This window comes from Ochotona princeps, chromosome 1 (genome assembly GCF_030435755.1).
Source record: "Ochotona princeps isolate mOchPri1 chromosome 1, mOchPri1.hap1, whole genome shotgun sequence".
Classification (NCBI taxonomy): Eukaryota; Metazoa; Chordata; class Mammalia; order Lagomorpha; family Ochotonidae; genus Ochotona; species Ochotona princeps.
The window spans coordinates 164,623,704-164,651,501 of NC_080832.1; the positions used below are offsets into that span (position 1 = coordinate 164,623,704).

The 27,798-nt window shown below is 48.6% G+C and overlaps 2 protein-coding genes across 11 annotated transcripts in view; one reads left to right on the forward strand and one right to left on the reverse strand.

The window, feature by feature from the left end:
* Positions 1 to 14,654, forward strand: part of PRPF4B (pre-mRNA processing factor 4B) — a 36,092-nt gene extending 21,438 nt beyond the window's left edge. The window contains exons 8-18 of one of the 8 annotated variants that reach the window (XM_058668381.1): positions 1,904 to 1,994; positions 2,615 to 2,762; positions 4,304 to 4,441; positions 5,047 to 5,200; positions 7,597 to 7,711; positions 8,169 to 8,320; positions 8,900 to 8,986; positions 10,407 to 12,265; positions 12,518 to 12,590; positions 13,017 to 13,062; positions 14,480 to 14,654. In XM_058668381.1, coding sequence (XP_058524364.1) covers positions 1,904 to 1,994; positions 2,615 to 2,762; positions 4,304 to 4,441; positions 5,047 to 5,200; positions 7,597 to 7,711; positions 8,169 to 8,320; positions 8,900 to 8,986; positions 10,407 to 10,610 — 1,089 coding nt within the window. In that variant the 3' untranslated portion in view covers positions 10,611 to 12,265; positions 12,518 to 12,590; positions 13,017 to 13,062; positions 14,480 to 14,654. Of the gene's footprint in view, positions 1 to 1,903; positions 1,995 to 2,614; positions 2,763 to 4,303; positions 4,442 to 5,046; positions 5,201 to 7,596; positions 7,712 to 8,168; positions 8,321 to 8,899; positions 8,987 to 10,406; positions 12,378 to 12,517; positions 12,591 to 13,016; positions 13,063 to 14,479 lie in introns of those variants that run through there. The other 7 variants (XM_058668385.1, XM_058668392.1, XM_058668374.1 and 4 more) reach the window with 7 other exon arrangements.
* A 6,309-nt stretch (positions 14,655 to 20,963) lies between these two features.
* On the reverse strand, positions 20,964 to 26,880 carry FAM217A (family with sequence similarity 217 member A). Of its 3 annotated transcripts, XM_004598627.3 has the most exons (7): positions 26,730 to 26,880; positions 25,568 to 25,664; positions 24,101 to 24,185; positions 23,964 to 23,977; positions 23,222 to 23,296; positions 23,063 to 23,130; positions 20,964 to 22,186 (listed from the first exon to the last, which is right to left on the reverse strand). In XM_004598627.3, exons 2-7 carry the CDS (start codon positions 25,586 to 25,588, stop codon positions 20,974 to 20,976), a joined length of 1,476 nt encoding a protein of 491 aa, XP_004598684.3. In that variant the 5' UTR covers positions 25,589 to 25,664; positions 26,730 to 26,880; the 3' UTR covers positions 20,964 to 20,973. The 3 variants fall into 3 exon arrangements, with proteins under 3 accessions (XP_004598684.3, XP_058524379.1, XP_058524383.1); XM_058668396.1 differs by lacking the exons at positions 23,964 to 23,977; positions 26,730 to 26,880; XM_058668400.1 differs by lacking the exons at positions 23,964 to 23,977; positions 24,101 to 24,185; positions 25,568 to 25,664; positions 26,730 to 26,880 and adding an exon at positions 25,410 to 25,523.
* Positions 26,881 to 27,798: the final 918 nt, after the last annotated feature.

Below are 27,798 nucleotides of genomic sequence, written 5' to 3' on the forward strand. Positions count from 1 at the left end.
GCAGGGCTGAATGTGCGCACACACGCGGGGTTAGGAGTCGCGTGCCTGGGACGCGGCTGTGCGTGTCATGTACCCCTGCAGGGGAGCAGGGCTGAATGTGCGCACACACGCGGGGTTAGGAGTCGCGTGCCTGGGACGCGGCTGTGCGTGTCATGTACCCCTGCAGGGGAGCAGGGCTGAATGTGCACACACACGCGGGGTTAGGAGTCGCGTGCCTGGGACGCGGCTGTGCGTGTCATGTACCCCTGCAGGGGAGCAGGGCTGAATGTGCACACACACGCGGGGTTAGGAGTCGCGTGCCTGGGACGCGGCTGTGCGTGTCATGTACCCCTGCAGGGGAGCAGGGCTGAATGTGCACACACACGCGGGGTTAGGAGTCGCGTGCCTGGGACGCGGCTGTGTGTGCGTGGTGTGCGTGTCATGTACCTCTGCAGGGGAGCAGGGCTGAATGTGCGCACACATGCGGGGTTAGGAGTCGCGTGCCTGGGACGCGGCTGTGTGTGCGTGGTGTGCGTGTCATGTACCTCTGCAGGGGAGCAGGGCTGAATGTGCGCACACACACACACGCGGGATTAGGAGTCGCGTGCCTGGGACGTGGCTGTGTGTGCGTGGTGTGCGTGTCATGTACCTCTGCAGGGGAGCAGGGCTGAATGTGCGCACACATGCGGGGTTAGGAGTTGCGTGCCTGGATGCGGCTGTGTGTCCATGGTGTGCGTGTCATGTACCTCTGCAGGGGAGCAGGGCTGAATGTGCGCACACATGCGGGGTTAGGAGTTGCGTGCCTGGATGCGGCTGTGTGTCCATGGTGTGCGTGTCATGTACCCCTGCAGGGGAGCAGGGCTGAATGTGTGCACACACACACGCGGGATTAGGAGTCGCGTGCCTGGACGCGGCTGTGTGTGCGTGGTGTGCGTGTCATGTACCTCTGCAGGGGAGCAGGGCTGAATGTGCGCACACACGCGGGGTTAGGAGTAAAGCTGTGCTCCTCTTTCCCCTTGCCTTCATTAGAATAAAGTCTACTTTGGGCCTCTATTTTATAGGCAGTTTACAATGAATAGGAGAATTTGTTTGGAGGATTGGAAATACAGATTAAGGAATAGATTAAGGAATCACACTTAGCGATTATTTCCTTAGTCATTTATCACTGCCTTTCATTGGAAAAATCCTAACCTGTATAAACATCCTCAAAAGTGGAGCGCTGTTTTTCAATACAAATTTATTGGAAAATAAAGATAGAAGTAGGGGTGGAGAAGACAGACGTCATCAAGAAGATGAAAGCCTGATGAGCCGCCAGTGTAGACGCTCAAGATTCCAAGAAGACCAGCCCCTGGCTGTGTCTGCAGCGGCGTGGCGGCACGCCTGCTGTGCCTGGCTGGGCGGCAGGGCACTGGGGAGGGCACAAGGACAGGGTGCGAGTGTTTTCCACCGGGACTCGGCTAGTGAACACGCTCCGTGTCGCGGCGTGGGAAGAGGGTCGCCTGTGTGACAGGGCTGTCAGAAGCTGGTAGAAGAGGCAGTTGGATGCTGCTCCATGTCGCGGCGTGGGAAGAGGGTCCCCTGTGTGACAGGGCTGTGAGAAGCTGGTAGAAGAGGCAGTTGGGTGCTGCTATGGTTCGCTAAGTGAGTGCAGCGTTTGTGCTAATGTGCCCATCAGCGGCTGTGGAAAATCAGGTCTGCTTTGGAGTTGTCATTTATAATTCCTTAGTCATATTCGTGAAAGCTTTTGCTGTGTTATTTTTTGCTAGCATTGCAATACTAAAAGTGATGTGATCATTTCTCAACTATGTTACATTGACCACAAGTGGTGATAAGAATTTGAACTAAAATGCTTTTTGTTGGTTTTCAAGGAAGCTGTTTGTTCTGACTAGTGGACAGGTACTTCACACTGCCTCCTTCGTTTCAGAGCGCTCGTCTTCGGGCTGCTGGCATTGGGAAAGACTTCAAAGAGAACCCCAACCTTCGAGATAACTGGACCGATGCGGAAGGCTATTACCGTAAGTCGGTGTTCCTCCCTAGCCTCTCTATGAGAGCGTGTTCTCTCTGCAGCCCCGTGTGATGGGAGAGCTGAGGATGCCACAGTGCTGTCACTGAAGCGCGGGGTACCCCAGCAGCCGCGCCAGCCGTCCCCACATTCCCTCAGACAGCCCAGAGCCTCCTGCGTGGAGGCGAGTGGGAAGACTGTGTGCAGCCTAACTCTGGTGGGTTACTTTGAGTCCTGAGAGAGTCCTCCATAAAGACAGGACGTGTTAACTTGGCCTTCTTGACTGGATACCAAAATTTAAAGAAAAAAAAAGTACTTCGGAATTTGGGGTGCTGGTCATGAGTCACGTGGGACTAGGGGTGTGTAAGTGAGCCTGTTTCTTTCCTGCTGAATGTTAACATTATCAGCAGTTGCTAGTTCAACAGAAACTTCTTGAGAGCTGAGGTGGGCATGCAGCTTCTAGCTGCGCTCTAAGAGCAGTGGAGAGACGGAGCTTTGTAACTGCATGCCAGCTGTCGTGTTGAAGGTGCTGGGGCGGAATCCGGCTCTTGTGGCGGCAGCGTGGGCAGTGCGCCTCCTTTCCGGCTCTCCTGCAGGGTGGTCAGGCTTGTAATTGTTGCTTTGCTTTTTCAGGTGTGAACATAGGTGAAGTGCTGGATAAGCGTTACAATGTGTATGGCTACACTGGGCAAGGGGTGTTCAGTAATGTGGTGCGAGCCAGGGATAATGCGAGAGCCAACCAGGAAGTGGCCGTCAAAATCATCAGAAACAACGAGCTCATGTAAGTTCAGAAGTGGACGCCGTTAGCAGATAGGTCCAAGAGAAAGTGCGTAAGAACCATTTTACAGCATTTGTGACAGTCTGTGTAAAGCAAGCATTGTATTTTAAAGTTTGTAGCCGTGTGTTGGGCATGAATATGAAATTTTAGAGCCACAGGCTGACTGTATTTAATTCATTTCAGTGCATTTCAGCACCTACTATGTACCCTAATGCCAGGTTAGACTTCTTCCTGCTACTGCTTATCCAGCTTTCACAAGAGGTGAGAAATAAAAAAGGATACTCATTGAGCTGTTGGAATGGCCTGCCGAAGTTGCCAAGTGATGTGTTGGATAGTGATGGAGACGGTTTGCATCTGTTGTGTACCTGTTGTCTGTTCTTGAATAGGCCGGGTGATTGCCTGAGCCACACTACATCTGCACCTCAGTCTGACCTAGTGTGCACGGTTGGGCAGCAGGTGAAGCAGCCCTCCTGCCCATCCCCTCCGTGCAGCTCCCTGCGTGAGGTCGCAGCAGGTGGAGGCTGTGTGCCTCTGCCAGCTGCGTGGGGTACCTGGATGGTACCCAGCTCTTGGCTTTGGCATTTGATGAGACCAGTGAATGGAAGATCTTTCTACACCCCCTGCCCTGCCCCTTTCTAGCCCCCCGCCCTGGCCTAGCCTCTGTTTTCCTCTGTAATGCACTTTCACATTAAAATATAGCATCTTAACAAATTACAACCAGGATTTCATCAGACAGCCAAACATTAACACGTAGTAAGGCATATACATTATTCTGCATGAAACCAAAGCTAGTAAACTGTGGTTACATGTTTGTTAGAAATAATTATGAAATAATATATTTTTTTTAAGTTTTGATTCGTTTTTGTTTAAAAGGCAGACTTTACTGAGAGGTCTTCCATCCCCAAATGGCTGCAGCAGCTAGAGCTGAGCCAAACGGAAGCAGAACCCAGGGGCTTCTGTCCAGACCTCGCAAAGCCCCAAGCCACCGCTGCTGCTATCCCAGGCGCATGAGGAGGGAGCTAGATCCGAAGCAGAGCGGCTGGGGCTTGGTCTCGCACCCGTGTGGGGTGCTGCCACGGAGGGCTTAGCCTGCTGTGCCCTGCACTGGCCCCTGTGGAGGGCGCGTCAGAGGAATTGTGCAGGATTGGGCCAGCACGGAGACTCAGAAAGCTCCTGGCTCCTGCCTTTGGACCGGCTCACCTCTGGCCGTTGTGACCACTTGGGGAGTTAACTAGCAGATGGAGGTCTTTCTCTATCTCTCCTCTCTGTATGTCTGCCTTTCCAATGAAAATAAAACCTTTAAAAAGAAAAATGTGTAAGATGCATTTTTCTTCAAGCAAAGAGATTTGGTTCTGTTTTGTTCATTGATTTTTAGAGTTTATCGGAAAAATAACTGGCTTTAGTGTGTGTGTTTTACTCAGTAGATTTATTAATACTTAAATCTTGGAAACCGTACACATCACCGTGGTAACAGCTGACTGAGTCTAATGAACCTGTATTAAATTCTGTGTGCATTCAGTTTTGACCTAATTTTTTTTTTTCAGGCAGAAGACCGGTTTGAAAGAACTAGAGTTTTTGAAAAAGCTTAATGATGCTGATCCTGACGACAAATTTCACTGTCTGCGGCTCTTCCGGCACTTCTACCACAAGCAGCACCTGTGCCTCGTGTTCGAGCCCCTCAGGTACGGCGGTGTCTGCTCCTGGAGCCCAGCCTGCCCCTTCATCTCCGCCAGCCGCATTCTGAATCCACGCTGTGGACAGCTGTGCCTCGTGCTGGAGGAGGTTTTGTGGGCAGCCCTCGTTTTTTGTTTTGTTTTTTCAGTGGCTTTGGGGGAAGCTCTTTACCGTCAGGAATGCCTAGATAGGAGCTTGCTGTGCACACTTCCCACACGCTGCTCTGTAGCCAGCAGGTCAGCAGAGTGGGTCCTGAAGTGCAGAGGTTTGGGGCGGGTTAGCCAGAGTTCACAGAATCAGAATTCTTCAGCAGTACAGCTTTACTATTGTGTCTGCAGGAAATGCAAGCTCAGTGTAACAGGAAAATTGCCTCACCACACGCATCTCCTCTACTCATTTTGAAAATTGATTTACATTTGGAAATTGTGTGTGCAGTTTGATGTGTCGTTTCGGCGTGGAGCAACTGGTCAGCTGTCAGAAGAGGTTATTAAGCAGCGTGATTTCACTGCAGATCGTTTTTGCGCTTCATTTTAGTTGAAATTTTTTTCCCCTTTCCGTTTTCATTTTTGTATTTTCACCTCTAGTTTGTTTTTTTGTTTTTCTCTCCTAAAAGTATGAATTTACGAGAGGTGTTGAAAAAATATGGTAAAGATGTTGGTCTTCATATTAAAGCCGTAAGATCCTATAGTCAGCAGTTGTTCCTGGCCTTGAAACTCCTTAAAAGGTGTAACATTCTCCATGCCGACATCAAGCCGGACAACATCCTGGTGAGTCCACCACCCAGCTCTCTGTGCGCCTGTGTCGTCTTACTAGCTATGTGATTAGAACTCTTACTCCAGAAGTGACATCTTTGAAGCATAATTCATTATGTTAATGCATTACAAGTGATCTAGGTTTTTGGAAATGGACCATGATACCTTGTAAAGAGGTAAGACGAAAGAGGAATAGGCCAGTCTTCCCTCCCCCACCTCCAGCTTCTAAGAAAATTGATGAATTGGTGTAGGGCATGGCCACACCCCAAGAATGTAATAATATAGTAATGGTTTTCCTGTGGTGTGTTTTTTTTTTTTTTAAGTAGTATTTACATGGGTTGCTGTTTTGAAATAAGGTGTCTTCTTGCTCCTTTGTTTTCAAAATCGACTGATTTAATTTGGGACGGTTTAAGGGACTTCCCTCCTTTCTGTGGCTGCTTGGAGTTGACAGGTACCTAGGAATGACTTCCTCTCCCTGTTAGTCTCCCAGGCTCCTGAGGCCCAAGTGCAGTAAAGCTCGGGTGGGGCGGCCGTCCCTTCCCAATTGGAGCCTTTGTCTGCCTCTGGCAACTCATGCTGTAAGAAGGTACCAGCTGCTGTTTGCATCAGTGATGTTTCCCATTGGAGTGCTGGTTTGAATCCCAGCTACTCTGCTTCTGGTCTAGCTTCCTGCTGAGCGGTCTGGGAAGGCAGCAGGTCCTTGGACTCCTCCCACCCCCCAGAGACCAGAATGGAGTGTCCTGCCCCCGTTTGGTCTGGCCCTTCCTGGCCACGGTGGCCGTCGGGGGATCATCTAACAGATGCATGATCTCTTTCAAATTAATAAATGTGTGGCTGGGAGGGGGAACTTAAGTTTACTAGAAAGTAAACTCATTGGTTCAGATTTCTCTCAAGATACTTTCTGCATCCTACCACAGTGAAGCCTGTTCATTTTCGTATTTAGTTTCTGTTATGTTATATCTGATAGAACTTAGTGTTGGGAAGTTGAGATTGTGATGTAGAAAGTGCAGTGAACTGTGTGAGTTAAAGGGCAGCCCAGAGCCACACCTGTTCTTTTTACAACACTTCATTTTTTATTTGCTTTCTTGCTAAATTAGTGTAGATTTTTGTATGAATTTCAGAAACAGAATGTTTTCCCTTCTGTGGAAGAAGTTTCAAAGAACATATGGGACTGGTAATTGTTAGTGAAAGCCAGCCCTCGGTAGTGGGGAAGCACCGCATCCCCAAGGAGAAGGTTGTGGAGCTGGCTGAGGTGCGCCTGAGCGTGGGAGCCCTGCTTTAAGGGTCGCGGCCGGCCCTGAGAGTTTCTCCGGCAATTCAGCTTACACTTTTTGTCTGCTTAATTTTTGAAGATTCACGTATTTGGAAAGAAAGCAGTTACAGAGAGAGAGAGAGCGTCCATCCACTGGGTCACTCCCCAAAGGGCCTCCTGGAGCCAGGGGTGAGGCGCTCCGTCCAGCGGGGCAGGAATGCATGGACAGGGGCCACCTTGCACGCCTTCCCGCATGCTCGTAGAGAGTTGGAGTGAGCCCAAGCTCCCGCATAGGGGAGGCTGGCTTGTGCCGGAGAACTTCCCTTTGAAGATGCCTGTTTTCTTGGCTCTAACGTGAAGAGAATGGTGATGGATGGGGCAGTTGAAAGTAGTCATTTCTGTTGCTTTAGTTTTGTGGGCATTACTTCTGTTCAGTCTGTACCATTGACCAGACTTGATTGTGTCCTCATAAAGTGTGCCCAGGGCTGTTTAAAGTGTTCAGTTAGTTTGGGGTGGGAACAGTAGGCCAAGATCAGATCCCATCTCGGAATGTATGTATGTCTCTCTTGAATTGGGGAGGGACTCTGGAGTGTGAATTATCTTCACTTGTTGATCCCGGACATGCTCTGACTCCGGCATGGCAGCGTCATGGCAGCAGCCCCAGCCTGCCTCAGCAGCTGTCACTGCTCCTGTGTGTGTGGAAGGATACAAGGAGCCGAGAGAGCGCTCTGGCCTGTTACGTTCGACAGTTTTTGGATGAATCTCTTGTGTGGTTAGGGGATTTGGTGTTTCCGGTGTGTGAAGTGATTGCTAAGTGTGGGCTGCTTCGCAGAGTCGCTCATCTGGCTCACGCTGTCACCGCCATCCCAGTGTTCTGGCATTGGAAGCCATCTGGAGTCCTTACGTAGGGCTGTCTTTATTCCCATAAATAAAGACTGCACTTTATATAGGCAATTGTTTAGGGTTTTTTGTTTTTGTTTTTGTTTTTTAGAAGATGCTTTGGTTCATGAAATATTTTTTTTCTCTCACGACCCCACCTGTTTAAGAATGTTTATTACAATTAACTGTACTTGGCCTTATATAACTTCTTAAAGTCAGTTGTTTATTGTTTTGATTATTCCTGGCTTGAATGAAATATCCTTGGAAAAATGTTTTGCAGGTTAATGAATCAAAAACAATTTTAAAGCTTTGTGATTTTGGGTCGGCTTCCCATGTTGCGGATAATGACATAACGCCTTACCTTGTCAGTAGATTTTATCGTGCTCCTGAAATCAGTAAGTTCTTTAAAATGTCCTTGGGCCTGGGCCGTCCTCTGCAGTGGGAGCAGGCTGTGTAGGTCCCAGCGCTGTGTTCACACTGGAGGCAGGGAGCCGTGGCCAGCTCGTCCTCCTCGGTGAGCGGCAGGGAGCTGTGGGCCCCTGCACGGCGGCACACTGCTGCTGACTCAGCGTGTGGGCTGGCGTGGCCCTGTGGATTCTCCCTTCCTGTCACATTGGGAAATGAGTAGCACCTCCAGCCAAGGTGGAAGGAGAGGGGGAAAAAGATACTTTGCTTTTTGAAGGGATTTAAAACTTAAGAGTCTCTGTTAAGTGTTAGTGGCAAAGAACGTCCAACATGTGGCCACATTAAGGTATTGTGGTTATAATCCAAGCTAGGTTAGTCCTAAACTAGTGGGAATCAAAATTAGTAGTAGCCAATGATTTTTGTCCTCATTAAGATTTTCTTTTTCAGTTATAGGTAAAAGCTATGACTATGGTATAGATATGTGGTCTGTAGGATGTACCTTGTACGAACTGTATACTGGAAAAATTTTATTTCCTGGCAAAACCAATAATCATATGCTGAAGCTTGCTATGGATCTTAAAGGAAAGATGCCGAATAAGGTAAGACGGTTCCCAGTTTCTGTGTGAGCCGGACTGCTGGGTGCAACACAGGGTCACTCAGGAGGAAGAGCCACGTGGCGTGTCAGTTACACTGTGTTTCTGTGTGAAGAGCCTCCCTAGGTTTCAGAAGCTGTTACTGTTTTCAGATACTGTTCCAAATCTGTTTCCGACAAAATATTGTGTGTATATGCTTTGATGAAGTCTAAGTTCTGTCATCTTGGGGCTGTAAGAATAGACTGTGGAAAATTAAGATTCCCAGTTGCTAAGACGAACAGCCTTGGTTAAATAATGTGTGTGGGTTTTTTTTTTTTTTCTTCTTCTGAAAACAAATACTTTAAGTCTGGTTGGTTCCCATTTTGAAAACAGCAGGCCCAGCCTGAGGCTGTGATTAGCATAAGTGACTGCCTGGAAACGGTGTGAATGCGTGTTGTTCAGCGACTTAGCGGCCTGGGTGACTTTTCTGTTAATAATCCTAGAAATAGGAAAATCTAAGAGAAAACCTGGTTAGCCACGTGGTTAGTTAAGCCAGCCTTTCACAGTGGCTCAAAGCCCAAGGTTTTGTTCTGTTTTGTTCCATAGATGATACGGAAAGGTGTATTCAAAGATCAGCATTTCGATCAGAATCTCAACTTCATGTACATAGAAGTGGATAAAGTCACAGAGAGGGTGAGTCTAAGCACGCTGTTGACGGCTAGTTTGTTGCTAATGGATTGGGTGCTGAGTGATACTCCAGATGCGCTACATTTTTTGTTGAAAGTGAAATGTCAGAAGGGTGTTTTTGTTGTTGGCCAGTTCCTGAATAAAAAAACACATTACATTATGGAAAAGGTGAGGGGAATTTTTACTTTTATTGGAAAGGCACATACACAGAGAGAAAGATCTTCCATCCATGACTAATCCCCCAAGCAGCCGCAGCAGCCAGAGCTGAGCCAGTCAGAAGCCAGGAGCCCAGAGCCTCCCCTGGGTCTCCCACGCAGGTGCAGGGTCCCAAGGCCCCAGGCCATCCCGGACTACCCTCCCAGGCCACAAGCAGGGAGCTGGATGGGAAGCGATGCTGCGAGACTAGAACCGACGCCCACATGGGATCCTGGTGTGCCCAAAGCAAGGAGGGCTCCAGCCGCCAGGCTACCACACCGGGCGCAAGGGGATTTTTTTAAATGCTTTTTTTAATTTAATAGTTACCATAAGGGTGAAGGGGTTGAAGACTTGCGTGGGCGTCCATTAGGATAGAGGCAATGTGGTGAGAGAAGTGACCCCAGGAAGGGGAGCGTGCTGTGACACTACATCAGCAGCCCTGGAACAGAGGTGGTCGTCTGATGCTGCCTTTGGGGAAGAATATCCCGGAAAGGTGTTGCTTGAGTGGTCTTGATTGTTCTGAGAAGTTGCTGGCACCTGAAGGGGTTTGAAAACATTTCGCTGAAAGAGCGGGCTTGTTTTAATGTTGGTCAGATTCAGGCTCTTGCCTCACTCTCCTGGTCTTGCTCGTGTGATGCTGCCAAAGTGATCTTTCTCATGACAAATCGGATGCTGTTACTCTCCCTGGCTCCCTGTTACCTCTGAAGTTGGGTTCCTCCGAGTGGAAAGTGCAGGTCCCCATGACGTCAGTTCCGCCTTCAGCATTCCCACTTGCCTCACTGCTCTGTCCCTGGCATTGTACACCTGACCACGGGGCGTGCTGGCACTCCCTGACGGCTGGGTCGCTTGGACTGGTTCCTCTTTTAACCAGCTTTAGGGAAACACATCTGTGTTGGCTGCTCTGAAACCTCTGAATTGAAGAGAGCCTTGTGTTTCGTTGTCCCCTTCTGTGAACGTCTGATGTCCCCGGGAGCACGTAACCCTCCTGCTGCTGGCTTGTCTGCGTGTGGGTCACTCGCCACACGGGCAGCTGTGAGGAGGATGTCGCTCAGATAGTCCTTCTGTCGGTGCTGTCATTGCCTCTTGATAAGATGGTAGTAATGAGGGGCAGCTACAGTAACATTTTCATGAAGCGATGGTCTGGTTGATATTATGTCCACAATATTTTTGATCTGCGAGTCTGATTTTGGGTTCCGTATAGTTAGTAATGTAAAGGTAACTTTTGTTTTAGGAGAAGGTTACTGTCATGAGTACCATTAATCCAACTAAGGACCTGTTGGCCGATTTGATTGGGTGCCAGCGGCTTCCTGAAGACCAGCGTAAGAAAGTGCACCAGCTGAAGGACTTGTTGGATCAGATCCTCATGCTGGACCCCGCGAAGCGGATTAGCATCAACCAGGCCCTGCAGCATGCCTTCATCCAGGAGAAGATTTGAACGAGACGAAGAAACTCCACGGGTTTGAGTAACTAAATACAAAGACTGAAGAAATTTCACAGCAGTTTATTAATGTATATAAACTTATAAATATTTCTCCAGCCAATTTGAGGAAGCATGATATATTTGAATTAACTCCAAGGGTGATATTTCTCTTAGCAATGTTAGTTAATCTGTTTTGTGTCTTATGTGAAATTTCACTGTGGAACTGTTTTATTGCCAAGACTGCACAGAGTCCCAGTGCTAATGTGTATGGTTGCAGTTCACGTAGAGACGGAGACATCTGTTCTGACGAGTGGTGATGCTGGGTGGTCTTGAGATAAAGCGGCCAGCGTAAATGCTGTTTATATTCACGTTTTCCTAGGTGTGTGTGCAGGCCACAGCAGCATGCCCTTGGGCTAGTCAGTGCCGAAGGGGCCTGTGCCTCCGTGAGCCTGCCGCGCAGGGATGCTGTCCTCTTAGGGAGCAGGTTGTGTGCAACAGTCAGTACACTGAAGGTAAGCTGACCCATCAACATCACTGGGGTTTGAAGCTGTTATTTTATTGGGACAATTGACAATGAGGAATATTAGCATTGTGGCAGAATTCCCTGCATGTGTGATAACTGATCTTGTTTTTATTTTTGGCATTGTAACTGTAGCATAGTTACACTTTCTGTTCTGTTCATCACATTAAAAATTGGACAAGTAGCGCTTGATGGAGAGAGCGCCTTCAGTGTACTGTTTCCTATTAACTTTACTTTTTTTAAATCAACTTGCTATAGACTTTATATACATTTTGTTAAATATAGTTCCTAGCAACAAAAACAATGTGTAGTTTTCATTTACTAATTACAAAAGTTGAGGCCTAATTCTGACAGTCCTCATATTTAAAGGTTAGATAGACAACATAATGAAATTTTTAACTATTTGTATGTCATTTTGAAAGTGGACTGCTTTATGGTAAAAGTGTTTTTCATTTGTTGGTTGTTTTCATGATTTGTGACCATGTTGTCTCTCAATACAGGCGTAACCCTCCCACTCTTGAACAAAGCAGCTGCTTTTTAAAAGCGGTAATTGCTTCTTTACCTTTTCTTTCTTTTGTAAATGAAGCTTTTCTTTAAGAATGTGACTTTCAGGTGTTGTCTATTGCATAAAACAGTTGACACTCACTTATTGTAAAGTGAAGATTGTTTGCTGCATGTCAGATGGACCATGCAGATTTCTGTATGTTCTCAGTACGCATCACTAGATAATAAAGTCTTTTGTGAACAAGGCATTTGTAGCCATTTTTAAAAGGTTTTGTCTTCAGTGCTGGTAAGTCAGGTAAACCATAAATACTTAAAAGCAGCCTTTCATTTGATTTCCTGCAAGTATTTAACTGAAACTATTAGCTGTTAAGGATACAAACTTGGCCAAAACTTTATCGTTTTATTAATAATTGGCATCCTACTTAGTTCATCAGAAGTTCCTACAAGTATTGTCAGCTTGCAGTGTAGTGAGGTTGTTCCTGTAGGTTCCAGGGTGCAATGCAGGATTTAACTAATGTTTCTGCTATTTTCTCACTTTTCCTTTTGATGGTGCGGAAAGAGAAAAAGGAAAACGGGCCACAGGCCATCCCACGCCTTCTGCAAGGGGTCTGATTTGCTGAGACACCAGCTTCACCTCCTTACCAAGGTTATTTCTGACAGCATGTGTAGATAAACACTTAGCAGCGTCATGTAAATCAGCTTGGTTTGGCAACGCAGAAGAATTTATATTCTTAACATAACGGTGAATTTTCAAAAGTGTATGTAATTCTGTTTGGGGGTAAAATTAGTGGTTGTCTCCCTGAGGAATATGAAAAGCGATCAGATTTTAAGGGCTTAAAATAAGTGTTTTTGGTTGTTGGTTTTTTTTTATTGTAAATGGGATTTTTTATTCACCCAGGAACCTAATTACAACAAGTATGCACATTTTGGTGCATTCAAGAATGGAAAATCAGAATAGCACTTTGCTGCTGGTGGGTTTGCTTCCTTTAAAGACATGAAAGTACCCCACTGAGGTGACAGGTGACATGAACCACCTCTGAGCCCACGCCCTGTCTCCTGATGCCTTAGACGTAGTGAGCTAAGCGCAGGTGGTGTCTCCTCAGGGGGACTAGAGCCTGGTGACAAAGGCGCCACAGGGCGGCTCTCCCTCCTTATGACCCGGACAGCGATCGCCCACCAGTATTTTGGTGTCATACGCTGCATAGTCAAGTCTTTCCCCCCCCACCTGGAATAGTTAACATTTTAATGCTTCTTGGCAATTTTTTTTTTAAAACTTCAGTTTATAGAATTACTTAAGTAAGTTAATTTTCACTAGAGACAGTTCATCTTATACCTTCAAAACTGTTACCTGTTCTTTAAAAAACAAAGTTGCTTGTTACTTGTTCTTTGTGTTTTAGGTGCAGCTCAGTGGAAGATGATGACCACCGGAAGACATGAGCTAAGGTTTCTGTCCTATGAAAGGTTTTAAAAAACAAAAGAGATCCCTCCATTTAGTTCTTGTCTAATTTTTTGAGTTTTCAGCATTATGATTTGGGTTTCATGAGTGCTTGGTATCTAAAGTAGTAGTGCTGTGGTGGTGTTCATCTGTCAGTGCTTGTCCAGTCATAACCTCTGCCTCCCCCCACTCGCCCGCAAATCAAAACTGTGAGCGCATTCCTTGGCTGCTGAGACCCGCGTGGCAGACACCTGGTCATCAAGTCTGCCCCTGGAGAAGATGAGCCACGGCCAGCTTTAGGCAGGAGGACCGTGGGCTCGGGTGTTAAGAGCAGCAATCCAGCACTTGTGCAGCACACACTGTGCCAACCTTGGCCTTAACAAGTGCAGCAGTCATGATCTGAAAATACAAGATTCAGAGCCATTTGCAGTTGTTTGTGTTTCATAGAAAGGAGAAAGGTGTTGCTATTTTTTTATATTCCCAAATTGAGCATTTCTAGGAGCCCTGTAATCATGACTTACACAGATACAGGGTTTTTGGTTGGGGCTTGCCACGGTGCCAAGGTGGAAGTTGGAGTTCCCTGGGCCCTCCAGTAGGCGGAGGCCTTGAGTGAGCCTTCGTGGCTGACTGCTTTCTCCTTTGAGAACGCTCTGTGGTTTTAGCTGCGTTAGGCTTCGTGGCAGAAAACGAGTCCAAGTGATCATCGGACTGCTTGCTGCAGTGACAGCCTAAGCACAGCTGTCGGGGATTCGCTGCTCTCGCTAGGGCTGGGGGAGGCCTGAGATCTGGACTAGCAGGCGCGTCTGATCCCTGCACAGACTGTGTTCCTGAAGAGCATCAGAAACGGGCCTGGAATGTTGAAGTTTTTCAGCAAGGTGGGAGCTCCTGCTTTGTATTCACCATTAGAGCCTTATCAGTAACATCCTTTGTCTTCAAGATAATTTTTTAAAATAACACAACTTTTAATTAACAAAATGATGCTTTTATAGTATACAATGTTTGTTCTTTCATGTGTGTAGTATAGACAGATGTTTGATTCCTTATTTTTCACCTCCCACTCCCCCCCCCCCATCTTTTTTACCTTTATTACCATTTGTAGGCAGAGGGGACATCTCTGTGTTCAAATTTAGGCCTGGCAGCTCAGGGCTGCAGCCTTACGTGTCAGCATCTGGTCCCCTCCTTTGGCTCTGCTGACGGAAACAGTTGGGCTAAATCAGTGTTTCTTTCCTGATAGTATGCTAGTTTCAGCGTTTATTGAACAGGAACTTTGTCATTCTGCTAGGTGGACAGGCTTCCTTAGAGAGTGTTCACAAGTTCATCTGTGTTTCTACATGTCGAGCTGATGTACACTAACTTACAAGTATTCTCCAGTTTTGATTGCTAGATCCTGTGGCATCCTTAATTTTTCTCTTCCTTCTGTATTAGGCTAAGGGACTGTTGAAGAACCTTTCCACTTAGTGGTCAAGATGTGGACGCTGGTGTTAGAGTGCTGCCTGTTGTATCCTGTTTGTTCGTAGTATCGTTGGAACTGTAACTAGAATTTCAACAACACATGTTCCCCTCAACCTTTGAGAAACTTAATAAAATACGCCTCTAGTCAGATTGGCTCCTGAGTTTTCCTTTGGGTGAGTTTGGTATTTTACATTGTTTCAAATTCTGCACTGGTGTTCTTCAGATGTCTGACTAATTGTCAAACAAGTAGATGTATTTGGAAAAGTAACCTGTGCTCGGTATGACCGATATGACTGGGAGCTGGGGGGTAAGTTGGGATCTCACTTAGTTCTCAGAGAGCTGAGTGGGCAGGACAGGGACAGGTCTGAAGGGGAACTTCCATGACTGTATTATGAGTATTTCTGTTAGATTTAGTTTTGCTGGTTTTTCTAATGGGGAAAAAAGAAACATAATCAACTAACTGCCTTTTCCATGATACGATCATTACCGTATGTTGGAAACCTGACAAAAAATGCTGGGTGTTATCTGAAGGCCATCGACATTAAGAAGAAATGTTTTCAACTTTTAAAGCAAATGAATAAGATGGATTGGGCTGGCGCAGCAGGCCTCTGGGTAGGAGGGAGGGAGCAGACGGAATGGGTGGGGCACGCCAGCCCAGCTGCAGCCACCCTCCACGAGGAGGCGCTGCTGGGCTACGCTCCTGACACGTTAGCCAGTGGGTCAGGGGGCGGTGGCTGTGGGTGGCCGGCTTCCAAGGGCTCTAGGTATTTCCTACTGGGGAAAATGCCAGTCTTGGAGAGCTAAACTAGAATTTGGGAGCAAGCCAAGTTAACATAACCATCAGAACAGAATTGACTGTAACTTACATGTGTGTGCTAAACTTTCCCAATTGATTGCTTCACAACTCGGTAGGAGTGGGCATTGGCTTGCAGATCCATCAGAATCCCTGGGCTCCGGCCCAGTGTCCGGCTAGGGCAGAGCCTCAGGCAGTAGGGACAGCCCAGGTGTTGCTGTCCTGTGGTGATGGACTTGGTGCACGGAGCCGATAATAACACGCTTGGACTACTGACTGATGATCAATAGCCAAAATTGATTAGGGGCAACAAACTTTATATGCTGAGGGTCATACAGGATTAGGGTAGAGATACTTAGTTCATCAACAGAACCATCAACTGTTTCTATGCCTTAGTTTGGAAGTCCTTTTGCCTTGTATATTACTTCCCACTCAACTGTTCTTATACAAATGATATCTCATCAGGTATACAAAAGGTAGCCATACAGTTGTTCTCCTGCAAAGGATATCCAATCAGTCACACACAAGACATCCATTCAGTTGTTTATCATACAAATATTGTGCCATCAACTGTAATCCTGTGCTCGCTGACCTACGGTCACAATGTCCTCCTACACCCAGGTGGCCGGATTCCTGCCACCATGTGGTAGACGGGCCTGCTAGCCTGTCCGTTGCTGTAGTCCTGTAGGAGTGAATCAGGTACAAGCTCCTGTATGCCTTCGAAAGGAAAGTCACAATAGTAGGAGTTGGCATCCAGCAAGTTTGGAAAGTAGCCAAGGACCCTTAATTCCTAGTTTTCTCCTGTTAGTGAACTTGCTTGGTTGAACCAAGCTTGATCCGCAGTTTGCAGGATAAACTTGACGTCGCCACAGCATTTGTTACTCTAAACTGGCCGCTTGGCTTCTCTGCCCTGCAACTACAGCACGCAACCCTGCTGTGACATTTTTTGTATTTCCATTTATGCTTAAAGCAGTTTTGGACTGTAGGTTGAAAATTAAACAGTGGATGTTTAATTTTTTTAAAAAGGGGCTTGGGATCCTAGCTCAGGCCACTACTGTGAGGTAGTGGGCAAATCCTGAGCATGTCCTGAAGTCCGAGAAACTCCCGGAACAGTAATCACACGTGGGCAGATCGCAGGTGGATGTGGGCGGACACAGGACCCTGGCTCAGCCCACCACCGCCATCTTGGTGGGAGGAGCTCAGGTGCTCAATGCTCCCATCTGCCTGGCTGCGCTGGGGGAACCCCGGCCAGCAATGTGCTCTGGGATCTTGGGGGTGTGGGCTTACAGGGAATCTGAGAGAGGGCGCAGGTGGCGATCAGTCAGTCAGTCCTTCTGTGGAACTTCCATGAATAAGGCCACTCTTCTTTGAGGGCTACAACATGGAACCCACCAAAAAGCATCAGAAAAGGGAACAGGTTCTGTGAGCTGGGTCATGAAGCCAACAGATACGTGAGCGAGCCAGGTCTGGGATAGAATCTACAGCGCAATGTGTGGGCTTACCCATGTGGAACAGCAAGCTCCATTGGCATACACAAGAATGTGAGTGGGAATAGGTCTGGTTGCAAGGTTAAGGGGAGGACCAGGCTGGGCTGGAATTTCCACTGACGAATGTGAGTGCCAGGATCAGTGCAGTGTCCTGGACTGAACATGGCTGCAATCTTCTTTGGCACGGATGTGGCCTGGGTTGAGGGCTGGGCTGGACTCCAGCACCCACTGGTACTCATGAGAGTCAGGATGGGTGTAGAACAGGCTGGGCTAGGTCTTGGCTCCCACTGAACCATGTGAGAGCTGTGTCTGGGTATGGACCAGGTATGGATGTGCTGCAATACCTAATGGTAAGAACTGGAAAGGGTATGGGCTGACTGGGCAAGGACACCGTTAATGCCAGGACAACAGGTGGACAAAGCCAACCTGGGCCAAGGACCCACTGGTATGCGCAAGATCTGCCACTGGGAGGAGACCAGATAGAGGAGTTTGGTGAACTCCTTTGTCAGGTTGCAGTCCCTGCAGGTAAGTACAAGAACCAAGGCAAGGAGCAGCCCAACCCAGACCGGGTTCCAGCACCCGCCAGCGTAGGTGTGGATCATGTCGGGTTGTGCCAGGCGAGGCCAGTTCATAACATCCAGTGGCAGATCTGAGGACCAGGATGGGTGCAGGAGGGGTTGAGTTGGGCTGCATCACCAGCCAGTTCACAGACAAGCCAGGACTGGGGGCTGACTGGGAAAAGCTAGGCTGCAGCATCAACCAGAACAGCAGGTTGGATCAAACTAGGCTGAAGTACCCACTGGAGGATGCCGAGGAAGAGGAGCCATATTAGTCTGGGGGTGATGGGGGTCAGGTCCGTGAGCCTCGGGGATGGGGTTCTGGTGGGGACTGGGTCTACTGGCCCAGGTCCTTGGGCCTGCCTGTGTGGTGGGTGCTAGATCCATGAGCCCCAGGGGAGGGCCTGGAGGGGCCTGGGTCTCCTGGTTCAGATCGCTGAGCCTGCCAGTGTGGTTAGGGCCGGATCCGTGAGCCTGGGGGCGGGGGGGGGGGGGTCTGGCGGGGCTGGGTCTCATGGTTTGAGGCCACGGCCCTGCCTGTGTGGTGGCTGCTGGACCTGGGAGCCTGAGGGCGAGGAGGGGGAACCCGGCATGGCCCAGGTCACCAGGCTCGGGTACATGAGCCCACCTGGAAGAACTGGTCTTTCTCAGTGTAGAGGATGGAGTACTGGATGGCAGACCACGGTGCACATGGAGGACATGGTAGCTTATTGGGGCATCTACCAGGGCCAAACCTTCAGAACGTGCCATTGTGACCTTGGGTTGATATTGGGTGGCCCTTCCCCATCCTCAGGTACTGGGGTGGTTGCGGAGCTGGGTATGGCCTATCCTTCTATCTCCCCTCCCCCCAGAAATGAGAAGACGAGACAGAAAGCTTGGAAACAATGATCACACCCACTTCTCCCTAACCCTCAATCCTTCCTACCCTGATCGACAAGGCAAACATCAACTAAAAAAAAAAATCAAGCCAAGCATACCTTATTATCCCTGTCTAAGATTATTTGAGCCCTGCTCTTTTATTAATGTTGGATAAGAAAAAAGAAACATACTCTTTTTTTTAAAGATTTCTTTTTTTCAAATTACAAAGTCAGATATACATAGAGACAGAGAGGAAGATCTTCCGTCCGATGATTCACTCCCCAAGTGAGCGCAACGGCTGGTTCTGCGCCGATCCGAAGTCGGGAACCAGGAACCTCTTCCGGGTCTCCCACATGGGTGCAGGGTCCCAAAGCTTTGGGCCGTCCTCGACTGCTTTCCCAGGCCACAAGCAGGGAGCTGGCTGGGAAGTGGAGCTGCTGGAATTAGAACCGGCGCCCATATGGAATCCCGGCGCGTTCAAGGCGAGGACTTTAGCCGCTAGGCCACACCGCCAGGCCCAAAACATACTCTCTTTAACACTTATTTGCATTACCCGTTAACTCAACCACCCTTAAGCCCAAATATTGAATTTCACGGAAGGTCAATGAAGGATGGAGACAGCCCCCTCCCCTTGGCACCTGATGCCTAGACAATGTGTGCAGATCTGTGGTGTTTTTGTTTTTTATTTTTTAAGATTATTTTTATTGGAAAGATTGAGAGACAGAAGGATCTCCTGTCTGCTGGTTGACTCCACAAGTGACTGCAAGAGCCAGAGCTGAGCCAATCAGGAACTGGGAGCTTCTTTCAGGTCTCCTACATGGGCACAAGGGCCCAAGGACCCGAGCCCATAAGCAGGGAACTGGATAAGAAGTGGAGCAGCTTGGACACAAACCATTGCCCACACTGGGTGCCAGCACTGCAAGGCGAAAGGTTACCCAGTTGAGCCACCACACTTGCCCCAGTGTTTGAAGTTTTAATCACGTTTCAATAGTTAAGAAAAACAGCTGGAATTGAACCTGTTCTATCCCTAAATGGTCTCCTTTTTTTTTTTTTTTTTATAGATTTGCCTGAAAGGCAGAGTTGACAAATCCTTCAACCTTGGTCTGGTTCACCACCCAAATGTCTACAATGGCCAGAACTTTGCCAGGCTGAATTCAAGATCTTTCTACCTCATCTGGGTCTCCCACGGCACACAGTGGCTCATTATCAAGAAACTATGGGACATGGAACTATGGGGACTTGAATCTGCGCTCTGATAAGGGGTATGGAGTACTTGCCCATGGGCCCTAACACTGCCTTAAGCTCCATAAGCTCTGATTTTGTTGTTGTTAAGAAGGAACATAGAAAGTGAGCTCTCTCCTGCTGGTTCAGTCCCCAAAGTCCTACAACAGCGGGGGCTTGCCCAGGACTCCAGCGGCCACCTCTGAGTCACTGCTGCCTCCCAGCGACTTGGCATTAGTTGGGCGCAGGACCCAGGGCTCGCATGTGGGGTGAAGGTGTTTCAATCAACATCTTTTATACAGTTGTTTGTACATGTGTGTATGTGTATACATACATATATCAACATATACGAAGATTTGCTTATTTGTCATGCAGAGTTAGGACACATCTTTCCACCCAATGGTCCACATCCCAAATTGCCACATGGGCATTTCAGAGATAGTGGAATCCAAGAGCCTAGAGATTCATCCGTGTCTCCCACGTGGGTGTCAGGGCTGAAAGCACTGTGCTGTATTCTGCTCTGATGTGTGAGTGGGAAACCGGAGTAAGATGGAATCAGACCAGTGCCTGCATGGGATGCCAGCACTGCAGACAGCAGCTGAACCCGCCACGCCACAACACCATCCCATCAAGCAGCGTCTTTAGCCACTAGGCCATATGCCTTCTCCTGTTTGCCTGATATAACTTCCCATTTTTATCAGTAAATATATGAGTTCCAACCACCTGGGTTAAGACGGTGACACTGAACTTTGGATAAAACATAAAACTTTTTTTTTAGCTTTTTAATAGAACTTTTTTTTTTTTTTTAATTTGAAAGGCAAAAGGCAGCGAAAGGTCTTCCATCTCTCGGCCCACTCAGCTGCTCTGGGCGATCTTAGTCAATGTTGCGAGGAAGAAAGTTGTTTCAAGCCTAACGATGTAGTCAGGCCAAGCAGACAGCTGATCTTGCTTTCAGATGTGTGACCTCCCCCTACTCCCCACCACCGACAAAAAAAAACTGTAAAATGTAAAGAATTTGAAGGCTGGAGGGCCTTCAAATTTATATTGATAAATAATAGTTAATTAATAATGTTAATATATGAACTCCATACATTAATTCAATAGGATAGGCTGAAATGACAGATTAGAGATGTGGAAAGCCGGCAGAAAACCGTAAACTAAATCACACAATAACTGCCCTGCTTTAAGACTAGAATACAATGACAAGAACGACCGTGGCAGAAACAAATCAATTGTACTATTTATTGATGATTGGATAATATTGGAGAATGATCACAACAAAAGAACAATCTTTTGAACAGAATAATTTAGTTTACTAAGGAAAACATTTCTTGGAAACATTTCTTGGAAAGATGTCAGCCCAGAAGCCTGCGTGGAGACGTCTTGGCTGCGGCTTCTCACAGCTTCTGCTCCGCCTCCGTCGGCCGGCAGTTGCGCATGCTCTGCTTTGACTTTCACACCTGTGCCTGGAAACGATGAGCCGTGTCTCAGCAGGGCTCCTTGCAGGAGGTTTGCTCAAACCGGGGCGTGCGGGACGGCGGGCGGAATAGGTTATTTTTGGTCAATGGGTGAGCACTTATTCTGAGCTATAAATGACGTGGACAGACAGTTGAGCTTCTGAATATAGTATGGTCTATTCAATGCTATATTTTTTCGGTGGAGATTTTTTTTAGTCCTTGGTGCCTCGATTTCTTCCCTCGGATTTTCGGGGAAAGTCAGAGGTACAGGTGATACTGGCATTGGAGACCTTGGTGGTGGGGATCTTGTGGAGACCATTGTAACCAGGGAGTGAGTTGTTTGTGCAAGCGTGGGTTTAGCGGCGAGTTCTTGGCCTGGATTTAAAAGGGAACCTCTGAGATTCTTAGGGTCATCACACGCAGTCAGCTGTCTCACAGTGGACGAGCTTTTCAGGGAGGTGGGTCTCGAATCCCATTTACATTTGCCAGAACTGCTCCAATTCCATTTGGAAGCATTCTGTTCGAGCTTGTAAGAACCAGAGTTGTTCTTCCTTTTTTCTCGGCTTTTCTCTGCCCAAGACGTCTGAGAACTGAGAGGGTCAGCTGCTTTGGGCTGCTTGGCTCTCGGCGTAGCCTTGGCTGCAGAGGGCTGCTCGGGAGCTGTCGGTGCACAGACAGCAGGCTGCAACCTGAGCTTCTCCTTCTGTATGGTTGCGTGCTGCAGCCTCTCGAGTTCCAGTAAGCGCGTGATCAGAGGTTCGATGGCGCTCTCCACAGGGTCCGCTGCTGCTCTCCAGCTTTCAGACTTGGAGAGCGCCAGCTTGTGCAAGTCCAGCGCATGGAAAGGGGCAGGGAGGAAGTCGGGGTAGGCGAAGGCCTCGTCGGGTTCCTCGGGGAACGAGTCTTCAATGTTTTCTATTGTTTCTGGCTTTAGTTTTGAGTCCATCTTTTTAAAATAGCTGAGTAGAGTATCATTCGTTTTCTCAGTTTCTGATACGTCGCTTTCATCGGTTAGGTTTTCTTCCACACTGCTGTTTCCACATCTCAAAGTCCAGGGCGGAGCAGGGAAAGTTCTGGCACTCTTGCACTCCACAGCCGAGCGTGAACTACTGTGGAGCTCGTCTGTGTCCTTCAGGAAGTCTCCGTCTGCGTAGGGCCAGCAGAGGTCCCACGGCATCGGGGGGCCAGGGACAGACTCCAGGTGCTTCTCAGCCGAAGCACTCGGTAAGGAGTGGTTCAAAGGGAAGAGACTTATGGGATTACTGCTTCCACGTGAGCCAGCTTCCACGGCCGAGGCTCTGAACTCCCTTCAAAACATGATTTATTTGATGAACGGTTTGTTGACTAGAATTAAAATGCTAGTAGGACAATATAAATAACCCTTATCAAAGATTGGTTAGTATTTAGCTCCAAATGGCATGTGAAACTAGCTATTTATAACATGAGGGGAAATAATATGGATTCAGAGGGAGAAGGCCTCTGCTCGAAGCCCTTGGCCTCCAGCCGAGAACCAAATTCACGGGTTCACTCCTCAGGGAACCTGTAGGAGCTGCAGCTGGGTCTCCCTTGTGGGAGCAGGAAGCCACGCACCCGAAGCACCATTAGTGCCTCCCCGGGTGTGCGAGAGCGAGAAGACAGAACTGGGATCAGAGCGTTGGAAGGGCACGCACACACTTGGCTACGGGGTGTGAGTGGCTGCGCTGCTAGGCCAAAGGCTCGCTCCGTAGTCTGTGTTTTCCAGAAGTATTCTAGCTGGTTGGAATGCAAAAAAGAAAAAGAACTGCAACACACAAAAGAGAAGTGATACTCCTTAGTGGCAAAAAGCCTGAACAGCTATTTTTGCAAGCCACATTCAACCAGTTATTACATCCGTGACTTTAAGGTACTGTCCTTGTTGGCATGACTCGGCGTTTTCATCTATAAAACTCCAGTCATGGTGGCAACACCTTCGTTCCCTGAGTAATGCAGCAGGGACCTGAGGTGCTCCTGCCTCCTTCGGGGAAAGGCTTCCTTCCAGCTAAACCTTGGCTGAAGGCTGCAGCCACCTTCTTACTCACACAGGAACTGTCTTGTGGTATCTGCAGCTACTGCCTGCTGCTCACACACAATTCTCTTTCTGCTGGTTTGTGTTAACTCATCCATGTTTAAATTTAGTTAGGCAATTAAGAGTTTCACAAAAATACCTGTTCTCCATGGTGCTTCCTTCATGAAGAGGGTAACTCCACAACCGAAACACCCCTTGTTTACAATTCTGAGAACAGAATAAGTATGGACAATATTTTATTAACTGCACATCTTTTTTAAAAAAGGATCATTAAAGAGTATGATGGGTAAAATCAGACCTGTGTTCTTTTCTGAGCATGCTCTGACAAATTCAGTTCTAGCATAAGTTGCTCTACCGGAAACTCCAAGTGATTCTATAAAACATCAGAAGACTTTGTTTAAACACCATATGCTTTGGTTGCTTATTCTGGGTTAGCAATGTACACTTTTTATTCTAAGCAAGGAATCCAGATAATCGTCTCCCCTTGGACACACAGGAGTATGCGCTGCCTTGGATTTCTGGGAAAAGTCAGAGGTGTAGGTGAAACTGCTGTCAGAGAAGTCCTCTTACACAGAGTCCCTTGTTGTTGTTTCTACTGACTTCAATAGGAATTAGCGTAACGTACTGCAAACGCCAGCTAGTATTAACCAACGGGTCCCGAATATCATGAAGACTGTCTTTATTCTGTAGCTGCCTTATTACAGTTTGATCAAAAAAGGCTAATGAAAAATCAGTTTTGTACTACTTTCCAATTCTCCTGCCTTAGGAAGCCTTTAGGCCTGAGACTATTTCACTTCCTTTTTAGCAACGACTGAAAGATCCCAGGAAGTCCATTTCCTTTCACTGCCTTGTTACACTGAAAAAAAACTTAATTAAATTGTTTCACGACCAATGGTTTGCATCCCTATAAGATATCAAAACTTCAACTTATTTGAAGAACTCTACAGAAACAAACTTTGAGAAAAAACTTTTTTCTTTACAGAACATACAAGTAAATGTTAGCGCAACGTTTCATGAATTGTTCGGACATTTATCCTTACCTTGCTAATTCTGCCTGGAAGCACGTGCGTGAGGGGAAAAAAACAAGAATTAAGAGTTATATAAGATGGAATACATTCCAATCAACCTCCCTTTGGCATGAGTATTCAGTATAAATTAAACATTCGGGATTTCTTACCACCTGCCGCACCATCCCCTCTGGGTTGGAAGTTTTTATTTTCAGGAACAGGTATTTCGGAGTCCAAGTTCCAAAGAGAGAAGTTCTAAAACAATATTTGTTTTAGGATCAAATTAACAACAAGATTATAAAAGATCAAGTGCATCATTTTACACGCTTTTTGGGGAAAGAAAAAGGCATACGACTTTGTGAATTTCCCTTCTCCCTCTTAGATGATACAATCAAGATCCCTGAGGAACATGCGGGCTCCTCTTATCAAAGCATCAGCAGCTTCCTGACACCTATCCAGGAATTGCACAACAGTCATAGCCCTTGTCCCACACAGTCATTTGCAGGTCTTCAGAACTCATTTTCAAAATACAGGAAAATGTCCTCTCGGTGTGTTCCTGGTACAGGCTGGCATACACATCAAGGGCACCAGATCAGAACACTTATGAAATCTGTCAACCAAGGACATCTCTGACATTTGCACTGTTTTCCACCGTTCCAGCAGGTGAGGAAGGACTTAGGGAATATTCCAGGGGAGTGGGGTGATGGTGCCGGAAATGAGCGGAAAGAGAAGGCTTCTAACTCCGTGAGCTTGCAAGTGAAGATGTGATTAGCTTTCAAGAAAACAAATGTTTGGGGAATGAAGTCAGTTGTTTACTGTGTTACACAAGATAACCTGTGTGAAATAAAGCCCAAGAGAGGGCAGGTGCAGCCAGGCCCCATCGCCCCACACTGGGAGAACTAGGCTGCAGTGTGGCCTGAGGATTCACCGGACCCACAAAGTGGCGTGTCCTGCTCAACGGGGACAGTTGAGTGTTGACAAGGAAGCCACACATTAGCTTCTTCTGGAAGGTTACAAAAACTTTACAAAGTAACTCTTGGCTGAAAGGTGTTTGAGGTCTGTCACCCGAGCAGCAGCAGGGGAGTTGTGGAAAATGAAGAACTGGAGGTTCCAGCTGTGTGGGATGAAGAATCGGACCTGGCCATTTGTATTCAAAAACATGCCTGGTGGATTCGCAAGCTGCTTTCCAGGCTGGAATCCTGTTAGCTGTGAAATAGCTGGTGAGAGAAATACCCTTTCAGAAAAGCCATAAGGAGAAGCTGACCAGAGACATACAGCAAAAGGAAGCCAACCTAACCTCTCTGCTGGGAAGGCCCAGTCACCTCCACAGGAATCAGCTAATTGCCGCGTTTCTCCATGGCAAGGCGACTTCCTGACAGTCCATCTAACACGGCCACAGCTTTCATAAGGCACAAAGCAAAACATGAGGACATGAGCCACTGGATCACAAGGTGGACCAGTGGCCTTGGTGGAACCTACCTGCCATCAGATGTATTCTGAGATTCAGAGACAAGCTGGCTAAGTTTCCCTCTGCTAAAAGACATCAATGGTTTCCATTTGCTCTGGGACCCAATGGCAGGCAACTCTTGGCCATGGCGAGGCTGCCCAGGGCCCAAGTTCAACAGCATCCACCGTACCTCCTGAGGGATGCCGGACATCCACTGGCCGGGGCTACCGTTGGCACCATTTCTCCTCCCCCGTTTGTTGTGGCTGCTCCTTTGTTTCCTTACGATCCTGTAGGGTTGGGGGACAGCCACAGAATGGGAAAGGCTCAGCATTTTACATCAAAGCTACAGCAAGGGCCTGAACTTTCCACCCAGGAGGTAGCAACATGCTCCGGAAGACAGGGCAGGAATCACCTGGAAGTCAGCCCGAAACAAGAGGCGAGCCACACCAGACGGGAAGATCTGACAGCAGCTTAGGAAATGCAGGTCTAAGCTGAGGAAGGACATTCCCAGAGAACCTCCCAAAGATGAAACACAAATTTGGTGATACGGGTGGTGGTGGTGGGTATTAGGTAACTATCTAGAACTTGTAAAAAAAAAATAGGGCATGAGTCTGCTTGAAAGTATGTGAGGGTCCCATGTAAAGCAGTCACTGTATTTAAGGTATGACGTTCTGAGGCAAAAGACAGAGAAACAGAGAGAGACAGAGAGAGGACCCGGCGGCGTGGCCTAGTGGCTAAAGTCCTCGCCTTGCACACTGGGATCCCATATGAGTGCTGTTTCATACCCCGGCTGCTCCACTTCCCTTCCCATCCAGCTCCCTGCTTGTGGCCTGGGAAAGCAGTTGAGGACGGCCCAAAGCCTTGGGACCCTGCACCCGTGTGGGAGACCTGGAGGAAGTTCCTGGCCGCTGGCTTCGGATCAGCTCAGCTCTGGCCATTGCAACCACTTGGGGAGTGGATCAGTGGACGGAAGATCTTCCTCTCTGTCTCTCCTTCACTCTGTAAATGTGACTTTCCAATAAAAATACATAAATCTTAAAAAAATTAAAACAAATTAAAACCAACTGCCCTAGTGGCTTTGTTTTGCTGAATGGTCCTAATTGCTAAGAGAAAAGGCGTATCCTAGCTTCGGTGGATTCTGCACCAACACCCACAGCTGCAGCTGCTCCAACGGTGCCAGGTCCTGGGCAGCGGGCCCGTTGGAGAGCCAAGCTAAGCGGGTGGCATCCAGGTGTACGCCCGGAAGGAGGGTCCTCCGGCACCAAAGATACCAGCTTGGGGGCTGAGGCGGGTCAGTGGGCATCTGGAGGGAGGCCGGAAGCCCCCCTCGCCCTCCTGGGCTCCGGCCTTACCCCGCTGCGCCGCAGGCCCACGCGTCCTCCCCGGCGTCCTCTCCCAGGGCGCCACCGCCCCGAGGCCCCGGCGCCTCCGCGTGCTGGACGAACGGCTTGCCGGGCGCCGCCTGCGACTCGGCCTTCCTGGAGCGGGAGGAAAGGAAGGGCAGCGGGCAGCGGCGGGCCACGAGCGCCGCTGGGCCCTGGGCGGTGGACGGCCGGCGAGGCCCACGGGCCGGCGCAGCAGCCGCGGGCGGGCCCGGGACCCAGGCCGGGCCCACGGAAGCCAGCCGAGGGCGCAGCGGCGGCTCCGCGGCCTGTCCCACCGGGCACGTCTCCCGGCAACGACCGTGCAGCGGGAGCGCCCGCGGCGGCCCCGCATTCCACCGGTATTCGGGGGCCACCCAGCCACGGAGCCTCTCCGGGCTCCCCCGGCCGCCGGGCCCCCCGCGGGACGCGCGTTGCCGCCAGGGGAAGGCGCCGGGCCTCGGCTCCCTCAGGGGCAGCTCAGCCCACTGCGCCATGGCCGCCGGGCCCCCGGGGGGCGGGCAGGGGGCACCCCCCGAGGGACCCCGAGCTTCCTCGTCGGGCCTTCCGCGATCCCCAGGGCCGATTCCTGGCGACAGGCTGGCCCCGCGAGGCCGGGCGATGGCCCTAGGGACTGGGCCTGGCCGGTAGGCCTCTCCTCCAGCGCGCCTGTTCGTGGCCCTCGGTTTGACCAGACCAAGCTGAAGGGGCGTTGTTTGTGCCCGAATAGGTGAAGGTCCATTCATGTCGACATAATGACAACATTATTAATAATGATTGGGGACGGGAAGGCGGTCAGTTTCCCATTGGCAACCGTTGGTTAGAATACATGTCGATTGAGGAGCTCCAGTTGTGTGTCCCCGGATGTGTACCTCCTGTTACAGCGCCATGAAACAAATGGAGGAGAGGAAGACTGGAAGAAAATTCTACAGCGTCTCCCACAGGAGTTGGATAGAAAAATGGAAGCCAACGATGTATGTGAGTAAATGGATACTAACAACACCAGTCATAGTCTTTGTGATAAATGGTTGCCACGTGAAGGGAACATGTATTTGCAGCC